The sequence below is a fragment of the Equus asinus genome, chromosome 1, assembly GCF_041296235.1.
Source record: "Equus asinus isolate D_3611 breed Donkey chromosome 1, EquAss-T2T_v2, whole genome shotgun sequence".
NCBI lineage: Eukaryota > Metazoa > Chordata > Mammalia > Perissodactyla > Equidae > Equus > Equus asinus.
In genome coordinates this window covers 178142110-178166214 of record NC_091790.1, presented here as the reverse complement: position 1 = coordinate 178166214, position 24105 = coordinate 178142110, and the positions used below count along the sequence as shown (strand labels likewise).

The 24105-nt window shown below is 37.8% G+C and overlaps 1 protein-coding gene across 10 annotated transcripts in view; it reads left to right on the top strand.

Moving 5' to 3' along the window:
* Positions 1–24105, top strand: part of CADPS2 (calcium dependent secretion activator 2) — a 496507-nt gene that overhangs the window by 399651 nt on the left and 72751 nt on the right. For all 10 annotated transcript variants that reach the window (XM_044759580.2, XM_044759476.2, XM_070512671.1 and 7 more), the window contains 2 exons: positions 8557–8660; positions 22880–23036. In XM_044759580.2, coding sequence (XP_044615515.1) covers positions 8557–8660; positions 22880–23036 — 261 coding nt within the window. The remainder of the gene's footprint in view (positions 1–8556; positions 8661–22879; positions 23037–24105) is intronic.

Sequence of the window (24105 nt, the reverse complement as noted above, 5' to 3'; positions counted from 1 at the left end):
CTATATTGAGAGGAAATGGGTACAATGTCTATGTAGAGCAGTAAAACCAAGGAGGAGACCATTTATTAGTTTCAGCTGCTGAATGTGTATCCCTATGTGAGATATATACGTATGTGTATAAATATGTATGTATATATGTGTGTGTATATACATGCGTGTGTGTGTGTGTATCTCATGGCTAAAGACCAGTCTTTAGAAAAACCCTTGTTATACAATTAGCTGACAAAATTACCAGTGGAAAAATTGTATGCTATCATTAGAATCCTACAACATACTTCTAGCCAGAGCAGACTAAATATACATTATAGAAAACTTTCTTCTCTTTCAAGCATTTGTAGTCCTTGCAGCCAGCAGCACTAAAAAGATATTTTTTTTCCCTGAGATCTTGGATCTTCCTGCTTTGAAAACATAAGGAGAGCCAGGGTCTTGATAGTTAAGAGGACAACTTTTATAAATTCAAACCAAGGTTTCTGTGTTTCTCCACTCTTATAAATCACATAACTATAAAAGCCTATGGCAAAGGTTAAACCAGCTATTAAATTTTATGTGTAATCTTTTCTCTAATTCCTTCACCATCCCTTATTTTAAGATCATAAGAGGAGAGTATGTCTCCATACTTCTCCTGAAGAAACTCTCACAAAGCGTCACTGACGTGTACCTCACATATGTGTCTGGGTTTTTATGGCCCATTACTCATGGATCACCACTTAGTATTAGTCTGTAGAGATTGCTCAATTTGGATCCAATCTGGCTGCCATTGGCCTATACTCCAGTGGCCAATTCTCCTTTGTTCCACAGCTGACCGTTTGCTAAAAGGTGAATTTATTGATGTGAAAGATAATCCAGGTAAAGTAGTTAATGTGACTGTAGTCACAGGACAATTATTCCAAAGCACTATATCATTAGCATGGTTAATTCCAAGGAGGTATTAATCGGAACTGTTGCTTGAAATGACAGGGTCATTAAACGAGTTGGCCCCAAAGGGAGCCTTGGAATTAGGAGGCCACAGACATATTGTTTTCAAACAACTGTGACATTAGTATTCTCAAGGATTTTAAACAGCTGTAGGGAGGCAATAACATCCTAGATTATTTTCATTCGTACGTGCAAGGATTCTCCAAATATGTACCCCATCCTATCTGGGATAGCATTACAGAAAGGTAAAATGTGGTCAGATTCTACCAAAAAAAAGTTATCTTTTTTCCTAAGATAAAGTTTATATAAAGATGTAGTTTGATTTCAGGTAAAAGAGGAAGTAATCTAAAGTTTAAAGAGGGCACCTTTGTTTTTAACTCTGTTGTTCATAAACACTAGTGGTTCTCAAGGCCAGCCCTGGTGGTCTAGTGGCTGAGATTTGACGCTCTCACCACCACTGCCCAGTGTCATTTCCCAGTCAGGGAATCACACCACCTGTCTGTCGGTTGTCATATTGTGGCGGCTGCATGTTGCTGTGATGCCAAAAGCTCTGCCACCGGAATTTCAAATACCAGCACCATGGTGGACAGGTTTCAGCAGAACTTCCAGACTAAGTCTAGGGCCTAGCCGCCTAAGTTCAAGCAAATTGGTCATGAAAACCCTGTGAATAACAGCAGAACGTTGTCTGACACAGTGCCAGAAGATGAGAGGATGGTGCCAAAAGACTGGGCAGAGTTGTGCTGTGCTGTGCACAGGATTGTTAGAAGTCGGAATCCACTCAGGGGCACTAACAGCAACAAAGTAGTTCCCAAAGTGCTTACCCCAGGCCAGCATCATCAGCATCACTTTGGGAACTTGTTAGAAATGCCAAATCTTGGACCCCACACAAGACCTACTGAATCTAAAACTCTGGGAGTGATGCCAAGCAATCTGTGTTTTAACAAGTTCTGCAGGAGATTCTAGGCATGCTGAAGTTGAGAACCACAGATCTATGCTGAAGATACTCCACTCATTGATTAGAGCAATATACATTCCAGTGCTCAGAGCCATAATAGCATTTAGGTTGCAGTCAGATGAACTAGGAAAGAGTCAATGGTGCGTCATTCTCTTGCATTAGTTGAGATTGATGTCAGGGCAAATAGGTCAGGTTGATCCTAAAGAGTTGGGAAATGGGGTTTAGTTTTAGAAACCACCTCTCTGTTAGATTCTGAGACGGTCTTCTTAGCCAGCAAGTTTTATACCATTCCCTTTAGGGGACTAAGTAGAAAGAGTTCCCCCAGAATCATCTAACCTAGTCAAACTCTTAAAAAAAAACAAAAACAAAAACGTGACAGGCAGGTTTGGAAGATGAGGGGTTGTTTTGTTTAATGGGAGAGAAAGTATTTGCTCTCCCATCCTCCCTTCCTCTTGGGGTGAGAAGGCCTATGAGTATTGCTATCTGGCTGAGATTAGGACTCCCAGGAACCAGATTGTCCTAGGCTCTGGCACTGTGTCACTTACCACAGGTTGCTGTGTCTAGAGCTGATGGATTCGTCATAAAATCTCAATAAACCTTAGTCTTTCCACCTAAATCATCAATCTGGATCATGCAAAGAGGGAAAACATTGACACCAGACAAGAATGTCCAGATTAGAACATTCTAGGAAGCCAGTAGAAATTCCTTGAGCCAGCTAGATTGGCCTAAAGGAGTTTATGAATGAAAGAAGGCATCTAACATGGAGGAGGTAGGTCAGATGAAACCTTTTCCAACCTCTCTCATTGTACAAATCACCTGTGTGCTCATAGCAGTACGCAGCGCAATGAGTAGTGTGGTGTTGCCTTATATTTCTGTAGGGGGAGGAGAGAGAGGGAGCAATCACTATCTACTTTGGTGGAGCGGGGAGCACAAGGAAACGGACGGATTCATTCCATCATTCTCAGCTGAGTCTGAGGGTAGATAAGTTTTGCCAACCAGCAGTCCACAGAGAGGATGGTGACAGTCCTTGCCATTGGATAAACTTTGGGGTTCCAGATAGAAGAAATCAGATGTTGTACCCTTGACTCAACTTCCTTGTGTTGTTAAACCTCGTAAGGCAGCGCCTCACTGATTGGGCCTCCAGAGTGTCCAGGTGAGTGCTTTCATGTTGCTGCTCTCCCTCCTCCTCCCAGACTGTGGCCTTTCCTTTAACTCCTTCCCCTAGATAGTGGTCATTTTCCTGTTTCCTGCCCCTCTTTCCTCATCTTTTTTCCCACAACCTGCAGTTATCCCTATAGTCCCTTCTTAAGTCTTAGAGTTTCTCACCTCAGTTATCTCCTGAACGTCAGGGCTTTATCCTCTTCCATCTGATTTGTGTTCTTTAGGGAGAGGGAAGGCAACAGAAGAGAGAGTAAAAGCTAGAGCTTCTGCTGACTTTCTCTGGTCTAAAGTTTCTGAACTCACAACACTCACTAGAAGAATACTTTCTTTCTAAAGACTTCCATATGTGTGAGCAATTTAAAGCCTTCTTATTGACATATCTTTGATCATATTTCTTGCAGGTTTATAACCCTGTTCTTGCATACTAGTGCATGTAATTCTCTATCAGAGCTTTATTACAGAATTTCCTCATAGTGACCAAAAATGGATGGTATATAGCTATCCTCTACTTTATAGGCTGGTTAGGGAGAGAGATACATAAATTCTTTGAAGGCAGAAATGTTATCATGTTCATCCTTGTATCCCCTCAGTCATTAGTACAGTGCCTTCCATGCAATAAGTGTTTGTTGGATCAAATTCAGGACCACAAAATCTGGGGATATTGAAGAACCAACTGGGAAATCCGAGTGCATATTCAGGAATTATTTTTTGATGCACTCGAGCTGGTTATTATGACCTAGGTGCAAGACGGAGAAGACAAAGCAGTATAGTGATAGAATTATTTCCATGGTCCAACCCAACACCATCTTGAATTCAATTTCTTGTTTAGCTACAAGTACAGATACAATCAGTCTGTCAAAAGTTAAGGTCAAATACATTACAAATTTCTATTTATCTTATATCAAGGGAAAGGAACTGAAATGATCTTACTGGTCTTCTCCCCTTGTCCCCTCACAACCTTCACTATGAGTATCACTGTGTATCCACCACCAGGGACTTTGACAGGAAATGGCAGGAAAGGAAGCAACTATGAATGTGCTGGGAATATGCACCCTCTCTGAATCAGGGAAGCAAAATTAAAGCAAAACAGTCAAGCCATCATCTTACATTTTCGCACCTCCCTACCTTTTCCCCAGTGAGATCTCTGCCTAAATGTATAGACGTATAATTAAAAGGAATTGCTTCAAGGAATTATCATAGAAAAGTAAAAATGTTTCAAAATGAAGAGAAATCATAGCCAAGAGCAATGCATTGAAAGTCATCAAAAAACTTTGCTACTTTTGGCATATTTGTTGTAAATGTCACTATTTGAAATGTATTACAACAATCAGCAACTTGACGTGAAGCTTGAAGAATGTAGAGACATTTACAATGCTGTAGAAATGTATCAAAAAGTGAAAGTGAATGTGAACATTTTAGGGAGGAATTTTCAAATATTCACAGTGTTCAGATTGTTAATGGAGCTGTTGATAACTTTGTTATCTAATAGAGATCTGACTGTAGAATGCATTTAACTTCTTGTCTGTAGTCGAATGGGTGACAGCCAGAGATGGCGTAGGTAGTGTACTTGATAAAAATGCTATTTATTTAAAGCATTAGAGTGGCCATTATGTTCAAGTACAAAGTTTCAATCCTCTCAGTAAATTTAATCTAGGAAGAATAAAATGTTTTAGACTTCAAGTTTCAGTAGGACACAGCGTACTCTCAGAGTTTTTGCTTCGGATGGTGTCAAATGTAAAAGCTAGCTTTGACATATTCCCATGTAGGTTGTTTCTGTGATTCTTTTCCATTATTGCGTACTTGTGGCTAAGGATATGATGACTTTATTAACTCCTCAGACTTTCAGCTATTTCACAAGTTTCTGTTTTGAGTGTGTGTTTGTGTTATTCAGAGAATTGAAAATGAAAAAGTACTCAAATCATTGTCTCATTATTCGGATGACACCAGAAGTAAGATTTTAATCCCCTCTCAGCCAGTGTCTGTAGGACCATGGGCACCTTCTTCAGCCTCTCCAAGACACCCTTTCCTAATCTGGAAAAGGGGGTCATGATTCCCTAACTTGCAGAATGGTTATGAAGATTCAGTAAATAGTGTACTAAAGTATGTAGGAAAAATGAGTTCCTCTTCTATGATAAAAATGATTAAATTTTGCTACCTTTCCCTTTCCTTATGAAGAACACAATATAAATGTGTGTAAATACATTGAAGTAATATAATCCAACATAGATAAAGCCCACCATCTGGAGAACCCATAGAATCTCTTAGCTAGAGGGAATCTTGGAGATTATATGGCTCAGTGATTCTTAGCATTTGTTTCGCTTATGGACCACTTTGAGAATCTGATGAAAGTTATCCTTCTCTCCCCAAAAATGCCTCTATACACAAAAATTAGCAGAAAATTTTAAGGGATTCAAGGACCCCCTAAAACCTATTCCTGGCCCCCTGGGTTTAGAATCCTCAACTTAATTCAACACTCTCAATATAAAAATGGAGAAATTAAGAAGATAAGTTTATGCTCTTGAGAGTTAAAAATTATTTTGAGAACTATTTTCCAAAAACTCTTTAATAATTTAAGAACACAGCATTCATCAGTTATTTGAGCAGTGTTCTCAGAATATAGCCACATTTTGTCTGTGGACTTGGTGGTTCATCCACTTTGGGTGTATTAGTGACAGAAGAGCTATTTGCAATCCTACACAAGGTTCAATAAAATAATTTGGGTATTGATTGAATTTTTAACATGTTTTTTCCTAAAAAAATTTTACTACTGCATTCTCAGTAAATACCTGCCGTCATCCAAAGCCTATCAGGATAATGAGAGCTCAAGATAATGAGACCCAGTTTGCGACTTTGGTCAGGGCACAGACCAGTAACAGGCTCATGAGCCTGTAATAGGTGAACTGAGAAAGAGGAGCAACTCATTCAGCTCCAGAACTCTGAAAAGGTTCCACATTGAAGGTAGCGTTAAAGTTGGCTCTTGAGTGATGACTAGGAGTTTGCCAGACAGAGGATCCAGATGGCTAACTTAGTGTGTCTGCAAATTTTGCAATGCATCATAATCTTTTTAATTTAGAATAATTACCTTTGGGTTATACTTATGTGGTAATGAGACCTAAAAGATATGGAACGGCCCATTGACACATTTCTTAGCTTCGTCAACCATCATCATTCTCTGAGCCAGACAGTCTCTAAACCTCAGAGCCATTCTCCTCTGTGGCCTGTAATTTCTAGTCACTCACAAGGGCTTGTAGATTCATTCTTCAGAGTGTCCCTACATCTTCCTTGTCTTTTTGTTCCTACTACCATTTTCCCATAGTTCTCCATAGTACTAGACGTGACCCTCAAGTTCCATGTTGCACAACCTTACCACTCCTTCCTTGTTCTACACAACCGCCAAATATATTTTTCTAAAATTAATTTATTCTGAAGCCCTGCTAAGAAACATTTGATCTGAGTTATCTAGAGAATATAGTCATCCAGTCTACTTATTGTCTTACTTAGAACCTGCCACAATCTGACCTGAGGCGCGTCACCCATCTTTCCCCAGCACGTTTGTACTGAATCCAGGCAAATACAAGGCAGAGGTGATAAGAGACCACATTAAGTTCAGGTCTCCCCTTCACCATTTCATCTCTCTGAGTTTGTTTCCTTATCTGTGAATTAGATGAATGAAAAATCAATGACTTAGAGCTGCTACGAGAAATTAGTATAATAACACATGGGAAATATGGTGTTGTGCTTGACACATAATTGGCTCTCAATAAATGACAACATTTGTAACCATCCTTGTCATCATCACCTCTGAAATTCACCACTTCTCTGTCATACAATCCCTCTTTTCTTGACATCTCTCCTCTTCTTACCCAGGTCCTGCTTACCTTTCTGCTGATTCTTCCCCTAAACCCACCTGCTTCCAGAATCTGTCTCCTCACATCTCCTGGGTTACTGCTATGTTTGCTTTATATTGTTTCCAAACTTTTCTTAAGTGTCTTGTCTTCCTCACTCAACTGTGATACCTAGAGCTGCCCTCAAGTGGAGTAGATTTTCGTGCAAAGTCATGAGCCTCCTTGACTCCACACTTCTTTGAGGATGTTGTGTCCATGAAACAAATGGAAAACTGGATAGTTGATGTCTAAGGATCCTTTCAGTAGTGATTTGGGGATTCTGAGTTGTTTAAGATCAGGGACATGTGTTACACTTCTTCCTACTTCCCACAGCTAAGAACATTGTAGGCACATTCAGCTATGTGGTGTTTGGCAGGCTGATTTTTCTGAAGAATTATAGTACTCTTTGATCCTTGTCACAGAGGAGCAGTGGCTTTCCATGCTTCAGGGAAATTTAGTAGGATGTGTACCCGGGTTGGGGGTGGGGGGAGGGATGGGAACCCCCCACTGTGACCTATAGTAAGCATATAATAGCTATTTAACGAACAAGCACCAACCATAAGCAGTGTTTCACTGCATTACTGTTACATCCCTTGGGGACAAGTTAAGAGCAAATGAAAGAGTCTCTAAATTTAAGGCTGGAGTTTTAGGGAGAAGTTGAGGGAAAAGATCTATTGCTGGAAAAAAAAAAAAAAAGACTCTTTAGGTTCCACAGGAAGAGCTCTTTTTCTGAAAATTGTATTTCCCTTCTTTATAACCTCTTTACTAGGGTAGAGAAAGAGTCCGTGAGTCTGAGACAACATGTGTCTTTAGTGTCCTAACTGGACATTCTTCGCATTCAATTTGGAACAGTTTCCTTACACAGGGCACCTCTCATTTCTGCCAGTTTGTTGTATCTCTGAAATCAACTACCTTGCCTTCTCCGTGGCTGAATTTCAGGTAGCTGCTCTTAATCTCGTTGTGGCCTGGGATTTTTATACAGGTTGGCCTTAATGCTGAAAGAACCTACAGCTTTAAAGAACTCTTCCCTGCCCCTCTCCCCCATCTGGCGGAGCGGAGGGGGTGGGACGATGGCAGGCGGGACAGGAGCGGAGGAAATCAGTTAACTGCAAGCTGTCAGAGTTGTTTTAGGTGACTTTGTACTTCTTGAATTTAAGATCATCATAAACTATAGACATTTCAGGCTGGGCATTTAAACAGCACCAAAAAAGCATGGGTTTTGTTAATGCCAGGAATGACTCATCTGGTGAGAATGGTATTGTATTGCAAATACAATCAGAGAGAGGGAAAAGACTGGTATCTGCTCTCTTTGTGTTTCTGACCTTGAGGGGAATTCTAACTTGTTTGTTGCAGAAGTTGAGCAGCTAATGTTCTGATGCACCTGTTAGCTCTTATATATTAAATAGTAAAGCACTTGCAGTTCCCTGTGATTGCTTTGCGGGTGAAATATTTTCTGCAATCTGGTGAACTGCTTTTTTTTTTAATTTATGAATGTATTCATTTATATTTCTTGCATCTCTTATTTCTCAAAAAATATGCTTTCTCATTCTAATTCCACACCCTGGTCTCATCATTACATCTTAGACTGTCTGGCTTTTTATTTTCAAGGTAACATTATTATGACTTGTTTTTTTGCTATAGAGACCATGAACCAGGCAACTCCTGCTAGAAAGCTGGAAGAGGTTCTTCATCTAGCAGAGCTCTGCATAGAAGTCTTACAGCAGAATGAAGAGCATCATGCGGAGGTGACTTGTTTTAACTGTCATGTGCATACACAGAATGCTTTGCCATAGTGGGAACAACACTAAAGAAGCGGCCTGCCCCATAGGTTTTGATACGCATCTGGCCATTTATCTGCAGAAAACTGAGAACATAAGTACATTTCCTAGAAATACAGCTCCTATATGTTACAAAGGAATTTATATATGTATATAATTTGATATCTACTCCTGACAACAGTCATGCTCTGAGGAACATGGGCCAGCTCGTGGGATCTGCCAAAGGTGTGCAACTAGTAGGAAGCAGAGCTGGAACCCAAACCACATCTTCTGATGTCAAATCACTTGCTTATCCCCATATGCCAGGAGTGTCTTAGTTTAGAAATGTAAGTTAATCAACGTACAAAAGGAAAAGTAGTGCTAAAGTAAGATAAAATGGAGTAGAAGACGTGCATAACCGTAGAGCTGATGACTCCAGTCTTTTACTTCTACCATCAGGCTTTGCTTTAAATTAAATTTTCTCTACACCTGCATTGTTTACGGTTTTTAGAAGTTCTAATTATTTATTAACATTCGCTAAAGATATGGAGTAGTATTTCACCAGGCAAACTGCTTATTTTAAGACTTAAAAGTGTCACTCTTTCATATAGTCATAAGTTTATTTTTTTAAAAAAGAGTTTCTGACTTTGAATTAAGTGGGGAAAATATGTGGAATTAAATAAATGTAATAAATTTCAGTGCCCATTAGTGCGTTTATTCTTGAGGAAGCACATGAAATGAGCAAGAATAAAAGGGCCAGATACATAAGAATTTATAGAATACTTATATTTAATGAAGCCTAGTTCTCAAAAAATATAAAGAGCTACGGAAGTACATTTTAAGCAAAACCTTACTCTAGGTAACTAAGATTTATTTTATGTGGTTATGAATATGATCATTCAAAACATCTGCTTTTAGCTCACACTGTGGAATCTAGTTTTTACCTTGCATCTGTCATGTGTGAACTTGTTATAGATATTTTATTTTAAACTGAAGAAACAGCTGCTTCAATAATTTGAAATGAATTCCCAGGAGGATCTTTTGTAGGCTAGTATCACCGCTATGTTACAATGGAAATGATTATAGGATAAAATATATGTATGTGTTGTCTTTGTCTTTTGTTAAAAGGCATTATCAGAGTATTAGACCTTTTTAAATTTAAAAAAATTTCTGATGGGATGTCCAGTTACACTATATTTCACCTAAACAGGTACATCTAATATTCCCATACATTTCACAAAAATAACATTTGATTTTCCTGCACTAATAAGGGAAATAATAACTCTCCTGTCTTTTAAATGTAATTAATGTTCTATGTTCCATGCAATCACTCAAGCTTGTTAAAGCATAATGTATCCAAGCACAATTAAAATGTAAATATTACTTATTTTCTAATCCACAAAAATGCAATTGACTTTATTGAACAGAGATCATCAAAATTCATAACTATCACTACCATATACCAATATATAGAACTGTTATAATGACCTCTTTTTAAAATGCTTTGTAACACTATGGCATTTCTCCATTCCACAATGCTTCCAAATTCTTGGAATTCCTCAGGGAAGAGAGGTGAGTAAAATTGTTCCCACTATTTTTCTAGTGGAATGGAATAACTCTTTTATGTGAAGATAAGATAGAACCCACTCTGATATTAGTTTTAAAGCCAACTTAGTTCCTCTCCTTAGGATTAAAGATAGTATTTCTTTGAATGGGCTAATCTTCATGGTACTATTTCGGTGCGTGTGTCTTATTAATAATTGTATGCATAATTACTGCTGCCTTCTAAGTAAAAGCCAGCTGAGAGAATTTTGATATTTTGCTTCTGGTTTTATCTTTTTCTGGGTTTTTTTTTTGCCTTTTTCTTTTTTTAACCAGAAGATCCACCTTTTTCTCTGAACACTTTTGGGGAGTGAAGTGGTCTGATTCCAAAGTCATTTCCAGAGTTGAATGGGTGGGCTGCTCTCTACACTGATCTTTATTTTGCTGGATGTTCAAGCTAGAGTTGTTTTTCTCTGTGAAAGTGCACCTAGCTCGGCTCCCTCAGTGGAGGTTAATGTGTCTGCCTCAGAGAGACCGTCAAGTGGCTGGTCTGTCAGCTCCTTTCATTTCCATTCTGCTTCTCACCGCAGTGGTGCTTTACTTTTCAGGGCTGAGAGCTTGTTTCTATCCTTCAGCACTTTCTCAGTTAGGCAGGTTTCGTGTCCTTCAGATCTTTGACAATAACTTACTTATAAGACAGTCCTCCCTGCTCTCTGAAGGCCCCTCCATCTCTCCTCTCGGACTTTTCTTCTGAATTTCTGTGTTTTCTCTTTAGAAAGATAGTTTAAGCTCCTTTCCAGAAAATCTTTAAGGCTGTCTCCACATTCCCATGAGGAGACCGCATCTGACCAGAAATGTAGGCAAACTGTTCTGACAGCTGTCTTTCCAGGGCCACTCAATTTGACAAAGCGGGAAAGTCCCAGGTGCTGATGGGAAAGCCTTATGCCCTCACCAGCACACCTGCCCCACACACACCATTTTACTGGTAGGAAAACAGACCCAGAAAGGGTGAGCAACTTGCCAGAGGTGCACAGCTGATTAGTGACTGAGTGAAGATTCAGGCAAGACTCTAGACTCCAGTACTTGCTAGCGAACCACATTGTTATTTCTCAGTTTAAATCTTAAATCGAGCGGCCGGAAGGGTCATCGTGCCCTGGTTCTGCTGCCAGGTTTGACACTCGGCATCATAGCATGGATGTAAACACAGAGGGGGTGATTACAGTGCAAGCCTGGAGGCCTCCCATTCCTTTCTGTCTTTCTCGTCCTTTCCTTGCACTCTGGCATATCCTAGGACTCTGCCTAAAGGGAGGGAGCACTGAGAATATCAGTAGAGGGGTGGAGGGAAGAAACATGAGCAACCTGGGCACAGCTCAAGTTGTTACTTTGTTGCTTATTAGTGCAGCAGAATCTTGATTTAAAGTCCCTAACATATTATAAATACAATGTTGTCCATCCTATCGGTGACACCATAGGCAAGAAGGATGTCTAGCAGTAATTTAGTATTTGCAACTTAACCCTCAGTTGACTGCAAGTGGTTGATAGGTCCTGCGCTCAGCAGGCTGTGTCCCGGGCTGCTCGAGCAGCAGAGCCAGGACAGGGAGAGGAGTTTCGCACGGACACACATATTTGTGCATGTGCTCACTCACACGGACATCAGTGTCTGAACCAGATTATGCTTCTGAATGGATTCTAGCCAAAAGAGAAAGAGGATTTGAGGGCTTTTTTTTCTCTGTTTGTTTTTGCTTACAGTCACACGCCACGTAACATTTCAGTCAGTGACAGACTGCATATACAACGGTGGTCCTATAAGATTAGTACCATAGAGCCTAGGAGGTGGTAGCCTATCCCATCTAGGTTTGTGTAGGTACGCTCTCTGATGTTCACACAACGACAGAATCTCCTAATAATGCATTTCTCAGAATGTATTGCCATAGTTAAATGACACGACTGTATTTGTGTTCTTAATCCTCTCCACCAGCATGCCATCTAAGGAACATCTTAAAGTGCGTTTATGCAAAAAACTGTCATGAACAAGATGTGGTTACCACCAACTACTATCTAAATTACAATAATCTCAACAGTTGAATTAATCTTAATGACAGTATTTATATCTGGATAGCCAGGGAGGTAAACCAACATTTTTTTTAGAGTGGAACTAGATAGAGGGTTAGACTAGCCTCTGGTCCAAGAAATGTCTCATTTTAGAAGATGACCAGGAAGTGTTTTTTGTAAAGCTATGTTATAAAGGCAGAATTCTGTTTGCAGTAGTGACTCTCAAATGAAATTGCATGGGCATAAATACCCTACCAAAAATGCTTGCTAATTACTAATTTTTAAATATATAATAAAGTAGTACTTTACCCTGACATTTTTTGAAGTATTTTCATCTCATCATCTCATTTGGTTATTTATGTATTTATATTCATGTACAAGCTCAATTAGGGAGAGAATTTTGGTGAATCAAGAGCAGCAAAAAACTTATGATTAGCTTGACAGTAGTTTAGGTGTCACCCTGAAGGTTCTAGTCCATTCTGCTGGCTCTAAAAGAGCTTAAAAATTTCTAGAATATTGCCCCTCAGCATCACGCTGCTCTGTGTATGTTGGGGGTGGGAGGTTACCCTAGACACTAGACTGTCTCCAGAGCTTTCAGGATCATCCACAAAATACAGGATTACAAACTGATCTTTTCGTGGGGAAAAATAAACACATAATACCTTCCAAAATCAGATTCACTGTTTTTACTCATTTAGCCATCCTCCTGTTTTTTTGTAAATTATAAATTTTTACTATATTTTGAGAGTAAAAGTAATTAAAAGCCTCAGACCTCAAGAAATTAGAAAAGATATAAGCAAATCAGATCATAATAGATCCTCTGGCAAGAAAAAAATCAGAGGACAGTAGCACTAGTCTGCAGTGATCTGCAAAATATGATTGATAGATAAACAGACCGACCAACCAACAGATAGATAGCTGGACAGATAATGTGAAATATATAGTTAATTAAGAAGATGTTATATGTGCAAGAGCTTGGTCTCTACACTCCAGCTAGCCTGGATTCAAATCCTTGCTTTGTTACCTACCAACTGTATGACTTTGGGCAAGTTACTTAATCTCTGAGTTTGCTAACATATAAAATAAGGATAATTATACCATTTACTTGAAAGGGATTAGATAACGTATAAAGAGCCTTTAGAACAGTACTTGGCACGTAGAAACTATTCAGTCCATGTTGGACATTATTATTTTTAAAACATCTAAACTCACATTAAAAGATCTGTGTGAATTTCAACTCGTTTTTGTAATGACTGGTAATGAATAATAGTTTTTTACTTTTGTACAGCAAGAGATTTTCATATTCATTGAATTTTCAAAACAACCCTGGAGGAGGCTAGGGCAAGTATTGATTGTTATTGCCAATTTGCAGATGAGCAAATGGAAATCCACCCAGGGAACTGATTTTTCCATGATCACTCTAGTCTCACCAAGTTCAAAAACTCAGTTCTCTGCTTCCAGTTTCAGGGTTCATTCTTACCTGCCACTGTTTTTGACTACATTCAGTAAACAAACACAGCTTTCAAAGTATTGTCAGCCTGCCACATACGTTGTTTTCACTGTACCAGATTTATTTATTGTTAGAACTTTGATAGAAATGGTATGGCTATAGGATTACAGTCCAGTTTTGTTTTGTATTTCTTAATCAAATTAAGCATTGCCTTCTATTAGCAGTAGAGCCAAGATAACTTTAACCCAGATGATCCTGACTTTTGATTGGTGCCCTATACATAGATGCATTTCTGGGAGGGGTTTTCTCTTCCTTGGTCAAGACCTGCATGCTGTGGAGCCTCAGCCATCCCCAGGAAGTACTTTAGGAAGGAAGTATCCCCCAGAATACTCTAGGAAGGAAGTTATACAGCCTCTCTTTCCACTACCAACTGAGGGTGGAATGGCTGGCCACCCAGCCGGATGGCAAAAAAGAGGAGAGGATGGGTGGTAGAACTGAACCTGTGTTCTAAGCCTGCGACCCTCACTGCTTTTCATTTTCAAAGACAGTGACTGCTTAAAGCTTTCTCTGACCATCATTAGGAGAACAATAAGCATTCATCACAGATTGGCTTACATCCACCAATATTATCAAGGAATACAATTTGAGATATAAATACATACTTCTGTAAAACATAATGGAAAATTTTGAGTTGATGGTAAAGTCTTGCCAACCCCAAGCTGTTTTTTTTAAAAGAAAATTATATTCCATTCCTCATCATGGTTCTGTCCTCCAAGTAAACTTTAAAAAGAGCTTTGGAAATTTTTCTCAAAGTCTTGAGACATTTCTTTTTTTTTTTTTTTTTAAAGATTTTATTTTTTCCTTTTTCTCCCCAAAGCCCCCCAGTACATAGTTGTATATTTCTTGTTGTGGGTTCTTCTAGTTGTGGTATGTGGGACGCTGCCTCAGCGTGGTCTGACGAGCAGTGCCATGTCCGCGCCCAGGATTCGAACCAACGAAACACTGGGACGCCTGCAGCGGAGCGCGCGAACTTAACCACTCGGCCACGGGGCCAGCCCCAGTCTTGAGACATTTCTGACCTAACATGACTGTTATTTTCTTAATTTTAACCTTTTGCAAAGGTTTTTATTGTGAACTGGCAGTGAGGCTTTGAAAATGTCTCTCTTTGTAGCACTGCATTTTTACCAGGATTTCTGTTCTCAGAGTGAGGAGTCTCGGTTCTTCTATGTGTCACCACCACAGCTCTAAAAGACAGGAACAGGATATATGGAATGAAACTGAATGCTATTTTATCTTTTACCTTTATATTATTTGTCATATACGCAATCTAGTAGCTATTTAAACAAAAACTATTCAAAGATAACATTTTCAAAGAGCAACAGCTCACTTTACGTAGAATATACCATTTCCAACAGCTTTTCACATTGATATCGTTGTAACAGCAAAGTTGAAGTTACAAACATTGAGCCGGGCATTAAAATGTCCCTAACTCTAAAGTTATTTATACTGCACCCTCTTCCTTTAGTCAGCATTTCCTTCTATTTACCATCTGCTAGTTAGTTACATGGTAATATTTTTTACTAATATATTGAACGTTATTCTTTGATATAAGTTTTTAAGAGAATGCTTGATGTGCTAATATTTTATAGTCCATTCTGTTTTGTGGTTTGAGCTTAGTGGTTTGAATCTAATTTACATTTGAAGAAATTAAATGAAGTTTTGCAACCATAAATCTCGCATGTTCTTAGAAAGTTCTTGAACGTAAATGTGGACTTCTCTGGCTATACTATGATGAATCCTCTTAAATGATTAATTTTAATTGGAAGAATAACAAAAATATCTGTATCACAGAAGTGTGAATGTTTTATAGTTGTTTGGTTAAAAAGTCATAACACTACCAAAAGCTAAATTTAAAAAAGGGGGAAAAGACCTGAAAAACAGTTCACTAAAAATAGAGAGCCCTTCTGGCTCCGTGGCTGAGTGGTTAAGTTCATGCGCTCCGCTGCAGCGGCCCAGGGGTCGGATCCTGGGCGCGGACATGGCACCGCTCGTCAGGCCACGTTGGGGCGATGTCCCAATCCCACAACTAGAAGGACCTGCAACTAAGATATACAACTATGTATTGGGGGGGTTGGGAAGATAAAGCAGAAAAGAAAAAAAAAAGAAGATTGGCAACAGTTGTTAGCTCAGGTGCCAATCATTAAAAAAAAAAGCCCTTAAACATATGACAAAATGTTCAAACTCATTCATAATTTGAGAAACGCAAATTAAAACAAAACTGAGATACTATACCCAGAGAAGTCTACATTATTTTTGTGTGAGTGTGATAAGAGCACTTAACTCAGATGTACCCTCTAAGCAAAATGTTGAGTATACAATACAGTATCGTTCACTATAAGCACTATGCTATACAGCAGATGTGTAGGACTTATTCATCTTGTGTCACCAAAATGTGGTGCCCTTTCACTAATCCTTCCCTGTTTCACACTCCCACCAGTCATTCTATTCTCTGAAAAACACCATTCTACTCTCTACTGCTGTGAATTTAACTGCTTTAGATTCCTCACATAAGTGAGATGATGTAGTATTTGTTCTTCTGTCTGACTTAATTTCACTTAACCACGTTGTTGCAAATGGCATGATTTCCTTCTTAAGGCTGAAAAATATTCCATTATATATAAATATCATATTTTCTTTATCCATTCCTCCATCGATGTACATTTAGGTTGCTTCCATGTCTGATCTTAGCTACTGGTATGAATAATGCTGTATTGAACGTGGCAGTGCAGATCTCTCTTTGAGATTCTGAGTGCAGTTCCTTCAGACTTATACTTAGAGGTAGGGTTGATGCATCATATGATACCTCTGTTTTTAAATTTTTTATTTCCTGAGGAAAATTCACCCTGAGCTAACATCCATGCCAGTTTTCCTCTATTTTTTAGTTAGTGGGTCACCAGCACAGCATGGCCACCAACAGAGCAGTGTAGGTCCATGCCCAGGAACCGAACCCTGACCTCTCAAGTGGAGCGTGCTTAACTTAAGCACTGGCCCACCAGGCCTGGCCCCATTTTTTAATTTTTTGAGGAACATCCATACTGTTTTCCGTGGTGTCTGTACCAACTTATGTTCCCACCAATAGTGTACAAGAGTTCTCTTTTGTCTACATTCTCAAGAAAATTTATCTTTGGTTTCTTTTATAATAGCTATCCTAACAGGTGTGAGGTGATAATTCACTGTGGTTTTGATTTGCATTTGAAAATCACATTATGATTATTGATGTTGAGGACCTTTTCATATACCTGTTGGCCATTTGTAAGTCTTCTTTGGAGAAATGTCTATTCAAGTTCTTTATCTATCTTTTAATCAAGTTATTTGGGGTTTTCTGCTACTGAGTTGTAGGAGTTCTTTATATATTTTGGATATTAACTCTTTATCAGATATATTTTTTGCAAATATTTTCTCCCATTCCGTAGGTTACCTTTGTAGTTTGTTGATGGCTTCCTTTGCTGTGCAGAAGCTTTTTAGTTTCATGTAGTCATATTTATCTATTTGTGCTTTTTTCATCAGAGCTTTTGTGTCATATCCAAAAAATCATTGCTGAAGCCAATGTCAAGAAGATTTTTCCATATGTTTTATTCCAGGAGTTTCACAGTTTCAAGTCTTACATTTAAGTCTTTAATCCATTTTGTGTTGAGTTTTGTGTATGATGTAAGATAAGGGTCTAGTTTCATTGTTTTACATGTGAATATCCAGTTTTCCCAGCACCATTTATTGAAGAGACTCTCCTTTCCTTATCATGTATTCTTGGCAGCCTTGTCAAAGATTAGTCGACCATATATGCATGGGTTTATTTCTGAACTCTCTATTCTGTTTCATTGGTCTGTGCGTGTGTTTTTATGCCAGCACTATATTGTTCTGATTACCATAGCTTAGTAATATATTTTGAAATAAAAAAATGTGATGTCTCCAGCTTTGTTGTTCTTTCTTAAGATTGTTCTGGCTATCTGGGGCCTTTTGTGGTTCCATATGAACTTTAGGATTGTTTTTTCTATTTCTATGAAAAATGCCGGTGGAATTTTAATAACAATTGTATTGAATCTATAGATTGTTTTGGGTAGTATGGACATTTTAACAATGGATAAATTCCTAGAAACATCCAACCTATCAAGACTGAATCAAAAAAAAAAAAAAAACTTGAATGAACGACCAACAAGTAAGTAATTTGAATGAGTAATCAACAATCTCTCATCAAGAAAAGCCTAGGAACAATCCTTCTTGAACTCTTTCAAAAAAAATAGAAGAGGGAATGCTTCCAAACTCATTTTATGAGGACAGCATCACCTTGATATCAAAGCCAGACAAAGACACTACAAGAGAAGAAAACTGCAAGCCAATATCCTTGATGAACATGGATGTGAAAATCCTCAACAAAATATTAGCACATCGATTTCCACAGCATATTAAAAGGCTCATAAATCTCACTTGGTTACAAAAATGGTTCAACATACACAAATAGATCATTGTAATACTCTACATTAGCAGAAAGAAGGATAAAAATTACGTGATCATCTCAGTAGATGCAGAAAAAGCATTTAACAAAATTAAACACTTTGCATGATAAAAATTCTCAACAAATTAGGTATAGAAGGTACTTAACCTGAACACAGTAAAGACCTTATGTGAAAAGCCCACAGTTAACATCATAACTCAGTGGTGAAAAACTGAAAATTTTCCCTCTAATGTAGCAGTATATTCCCAGAATATAGCAAGGATGTCCACTCTCGCCACTTTTGTCAACGTAGTGCTGGAAATCCATTCCAGAGCAATCAGGCAAGAGAAGGAAACAAAAGGCACCCACACTGGAGATGTGGAAGTAAAATTATCTCTGCAGATGATGTGCTTTTGTGTGGGGAAACCATAAAAACTCTGTAAAAAACGCTGTTGCAACTAATGAACAAATTCAGCAAAATTGCAGGATGTAAAATCAACGGCATTTCTGTACACCAACAGCAAACTATCCAAAAAGGAAATTAAGAAACAATCTCATTTACAGTGGCATCAGAAAAAGTTTTTAGAAATGTATTTAACCAAGGAGGTTAAAGATTTGTACACTGAAAAATATAAAACACTGATGAAAGAAGGTAAAGCAGTCACAAATAGTGGAAAGACATCTGGTGTTCATGGATTGGAAGAATTTGTGTCGTCTAGTCCTGCAGGCTGTTCTTTTTGGGAGGTTTTTGATGACTGATTCAAATTATTTATTTGTTTTTGGTCTGTTCAAGTTTTCTGTTTCTTCTTGATTTAGTCGTGATGGGCTGTATGTTTCCAGGAATTTATCTATTTCTTCTAAGTTGTTCAATTTGTTAATGTACAGTTGTTCATAATAGTCTCATCATCTTTTTTTGTTCCTTTGATGTCAGTTGTAATTTTTCCTCTTCCATTTATGATTTTATTTACTTGAGTCTTCTCTCCTTTTTTCTTTGTTAGTCTAACTAAGGTTTGTTGATATTGTTTATCTTTTCAAAAAACCAACTTTAGGTTTATTGATCTTTTCTATTATTTTTCCATTCTCTATTTCACTTATTTATGTTCTAATCTTTATTACTTACTTTCTTCTCCAAACTTCAGACTTAGTTTGTTCTTCTTTCTCTAGATCCTTGAGGTGTAACATTAGGTTGTTTATTTGATGTCTGTCTTCTTTATATAGGGGTTTATTGCTGTAAACTTCCTTTTTAGTATTGCTCTTACTCTGTCCCATAAGTTTTGGTATGTTGTGTTTTTGTTTTTGTTTGTCTAAAGATATTTTCTGTTTCCCTTTTGATTTCTTCTTTGACTCAGTGGTTGCTGAAGACTGTCTTGTTGAATCTACATGTATCTGAATTTTTCTGTTTTCCTTTTGTTATTGATTTCTAATTTCATTCCATTGCTGTTGGAAAAGATACTTGGGATGATTTCCATCTTCTTAAATTTGTTGACTTTTTTTTTTTCACTTAGCCATGTGATCTATCCTGGAGAATGTTGTGTGTGTGCTTGAGAAGAATGTGTAGTCTGCTGCCGATAGGGGAATGTTCTGTTTATGTCTATTAGGTCCATTTGGTCTATAGTGTTGTTCAAGTCTGCTATTTTCTGTCTGGGTGATATGTTCATCATTGAAAGTGCAGTATTAAGTTTCCTATTGTAATTGCATTGCTATCCATTTCTCCTTTCAGATCTGTCAGTGTTTGCTTTGCATATTTAGATGCTGTGATGTTGGGTGCATATATATTTATAATTGTTCTATCTTCCTGGTGATTGACCCTTTCTTCATTATATAATGACCTTCTTTGTCTCTTGAGACAGGTTTTGACTTAAAGTCTATTTTATTTGATGTAAATATAGCCATCTTGCTCTCTTTGGGTTACCATTTGCATGGAATATCTTTTTCCATTCCTTCACTTTCAGCCTAGGTGTATCCTTAAATCTAGAGTCTCTCATAAGCAGCATATACTTGGATCTTGTTGTTTTATCCCTTCAGCAGTCTTTGTCTTTTGATTGGGGGGTTTAATCCATTTGCATTTAAAGTAATTGTTGATAAGTAAAGACTTACCTCTCAACTGGACTCAAGAGCTTGTAACAGTCTATTTTAAACTGATAACTTAAATTCAATCATATACGAAAACCTTATACTTTTACTTCCCACACATACACACTATGTTATTGATGTGAGGATTTACTTTGTCTATACTATGTATCCATTAACAAATTTTTGTAGTAATAGTTATTTTTAATACTTTTCTCTTTTAGATTTTATACTAGGGTTAAAAGTGATTTATGCACCACCATTACAGTATAACATTAGCATTTATCTATATATTTATGTTTACCAGTGAGGTTTATACTTTCATATAGATTTGTGTTGCTCTTTAGCATCCTTTTGTTTCAATTTGAATTCCTTTTAGCACTTTTTGTAAGGTAGGTCTAGTGGTGATGAACTTGCTCAGTTTTTGTTTGGGAAAGTCTTTCTCTTCTTCATTTTTAAAGGAGTTTTGCTGAGTATAGTATTCTTGGTCGACAGTTTTTTCTTTAGCATTTTGTATGTATCTTACCACTCTCTCTAAGCCTCCGAGATTTCTGCTGAGAAATCTGCTATTGGTCTTAGGAGGGGAGGGGGTTCCCTTGTATACGATGATTCAATTTTCTCTTGTTGCTTTTAAATTATTTCTTTGACTTCTGACAATTTAATTATACTGTATCTTAGTATGGACCTCTTGGGTCAATCCATTTGGTGTCCTTTGGGCTTCGTTAATCTAGATGTCCATTTCCCTCTCCAGATTTGGGAAATTTTCAGCCACTATTTCTTTAAATAATCTTTCTGCCCCTTTGTTTTTCTCTTCTCTTTCTGGGACTCCCATAATACATATCATTGGTTTGCTTGAAGACGTTCTGTAAATTCGATTGGCTTTCTTCACTCTTTTTCAGTCATTTTTCTTTTTGTTCCTCTGACTGGGTAACTTCAAATAACTTGTCTTCAAGTTCACTGATTCTTTCCTCTGCTTGATCAAATCTACTATTGAAGTTCTCTATTGAATTTCTTTTAGTCATTGTATTTTTCAGCTCCAGAATATTTGTTTGGTTCTTTTTTATTGTTTGTCTCTTTGTTGAACTTCTCATTTTTTTTCATATATTGTTTTCTTGATTTCATTTATTTGTCTTATTCTCTTATAGCTCACTGAGCTTCTTTAAGATGATTTTTGAACTCTTTCAGGCAGTTTGTAGATCTTCATTTCTTTGGAGTTGGTTACTGGGGCTTTGTTTTGTTCTTTTGTTGGTGGTATATTTCTTTGATTCTTATGATCCTTGTAGCCTTGCATTGGCGTCTGTGCATTTGGAGAAGCAATCACCTCTTCCAGTCTTCGCGGACTAGCTTCCACTGTGAAAATCATTCAACAGTCAGCCAAGCCAGAGAGTCTGGGTGGACTGGTTGCTGGGATCTATGGGTGCGTGGGCTGGCAGGGACCATGAGCAGGTGGGGCTGCTGCTAGGGTCCATGGGCTTGTAGCCTGCTTCTGGGATCCATGAGCTTACAGGCTTGGTGCTGTGGTTTATAGTCAGGCCACATTATTTTCAAGAACTTTCTAGAAAGCAAATATTATTTTCACCCACCTAAACAGAGATTTTTTAAAGTGATTCTTTCCATTACCTAAAAGACATTAGAAAATGCCTATCTGAGTATAAAGTAATAAACAGAACAGACACAGACTTGTCTTTCTAGTGTTTGTAGTCTAATTTAAGAGGCAGACATTAAAACATTCGTATATGGGGGCTGGCCCCGTGGCTGAGTGGTTAAGTTCACGTGCTCCACTGCAGGCGGCCCAGTGTTTTGTTGGTTCGAATCCTGGGCGCAGATATGGCACTGCTCATCAAACCATGCTGAGGCAGCATCCCACATGCCACAACTAGAAGGACCCACAATGAAGAATATACAACTATGTACTGGGGGCCTTTGGGGAGAAAAAGGGAAAAAAAAATCTTAAAAAAAAAGAAAAGCAAAAAAGACTTAAAAAAAATTCTTTATTAAAAAAAAAAATTCATATATGTAGTCCCATATGCAATGCTAAGACCCGTGAAATAAAAATAACATGCATCAGAGAGATGTCTACGAGAACCTAATTTACATTGGAAGATCAGGAAATCACTCTCAATGAAAGTGTGTTTTAGCTTTAGAACTTAGATTCATTAAAAAAAATACTACAAGTAAAAGGTAGTATTTTTTAAATGTGAGAATAAATTATATAGGTATGCATTTAAATAATAAGCAAATTTGACATCGTTGAATAAAATATCAAATCTAAAATAGAATTAAAATGTAAAATGACATTCATTGCTTTATTTAAAAAAAACCATGTTTAATTTAGAATTTCAATTTTAGAAATTTGAAAAATTTGTAAAACCAAAAAAATTTCCTTGTATCTAATAATTTAAACATGACTACTGTGAATGTTTTGGTGTATTTATTTTCAAAATTTCTTCTTTCTGTTAGTAGAAATATTAAAACATTTGGTATCATACTCTACAACATTCTACTACAATTTCACTTTTACTGACATGTTTTCAAGGGGCACCATATTAGTGTATGTTTTTGACAAGTAATCTATGTTTACATTATTTCTTCTTCCTTTTGTAGGCCTTTGCCTGGTGGCCCGATTTATTGGCAGAGCATGCAGAGAAATTTTGGGCTTTATTCACAGTGGATATGGATACTGCACTAGAGGCTCAACCACAAGACTCCTGGGATAGTTTTCCTCTTTTCCAACTGCTTAATAATTTCCTCAGAAATGACAGTAAGCACTTGCATTTTCTTTAGTATGTCAAATGGGGAAGGATGGGGAGACTGCTGTGTGTGTTATTATGTATTTACAGAGCTCTCACACTCACCCAACAAGAGTTGACATAGATAACAACATTTGCTCAGCCTCCCTGAATATGTCAGGCCAGGGATTGTGGGAGACCAGCAACACTCCCACATTGCTCCATTGGCCTCTGAAATTCCTCTTATTCCTAGCTTCCCGCCTTTATTGAGAACTGATAACATAGGTGCTCTTCTCATTGTATCTGTGAATCAAAAGATCTTCAAAGGTTAACATTCCTAAAGCACTTAAAAATACTTATGTCTCTGAAAGACACCTTAGAAATTTATCGTTATTCTAGAAATCATGTTATGTTAAGGCTTCTCCTAACATGCATTGTGATGATACTGTTTGCCTGAGACAGTTTGAGTTCTATAGAAGAGAGTGTAATATTGCTCTGTGGTATGGTTTGCTCTCTCAGTACTTAGAAATTAAAGAGAACGTGAAGATTCTCTCTTGAGACTTCTTTCCCAATGCGGTAATAACTTTCACAGTTATTCTGGTCCATGGTCTTCTAGCAGCCAGTACAAACACAGTTTTTCATCAGGATTTTAGAGGGGCATTTGTTAGCATACAGATTCTTGGGCCTTTCCTATGATGATTGTTTAAAGTTTCCGTTAAACCCAAGTTTGGTTACTACTGACAGCCTTTGCTTCAACACTTGCAATGATCATGGGGTCACTAACTCCCTGTTCTATACAGTTAATCTAATCGTAAACCTACTTGCATTCTGCCTCCTCCTAACCTTTGGTTCTGACTAATTCTACTTGATCAATGTAACAGTCTTCATCTGTTTCATATTTCCTTCTCCAAGCCATTATTCCCAGGTCATTCAGTTTTTCCTCCCATGATAGCATTTCTGAGCCTATGACCATTCTTATCACCTTCATCTGAATAGACCTGAATCCGTTTTTTAGTATTGCTCTGGAGTGTGGTGCCGAGAACACAGTGAGCGCAATGTGAGCTGAGTAGCCCAGACCCCGATGAGAGCTGCCTTCCGTCT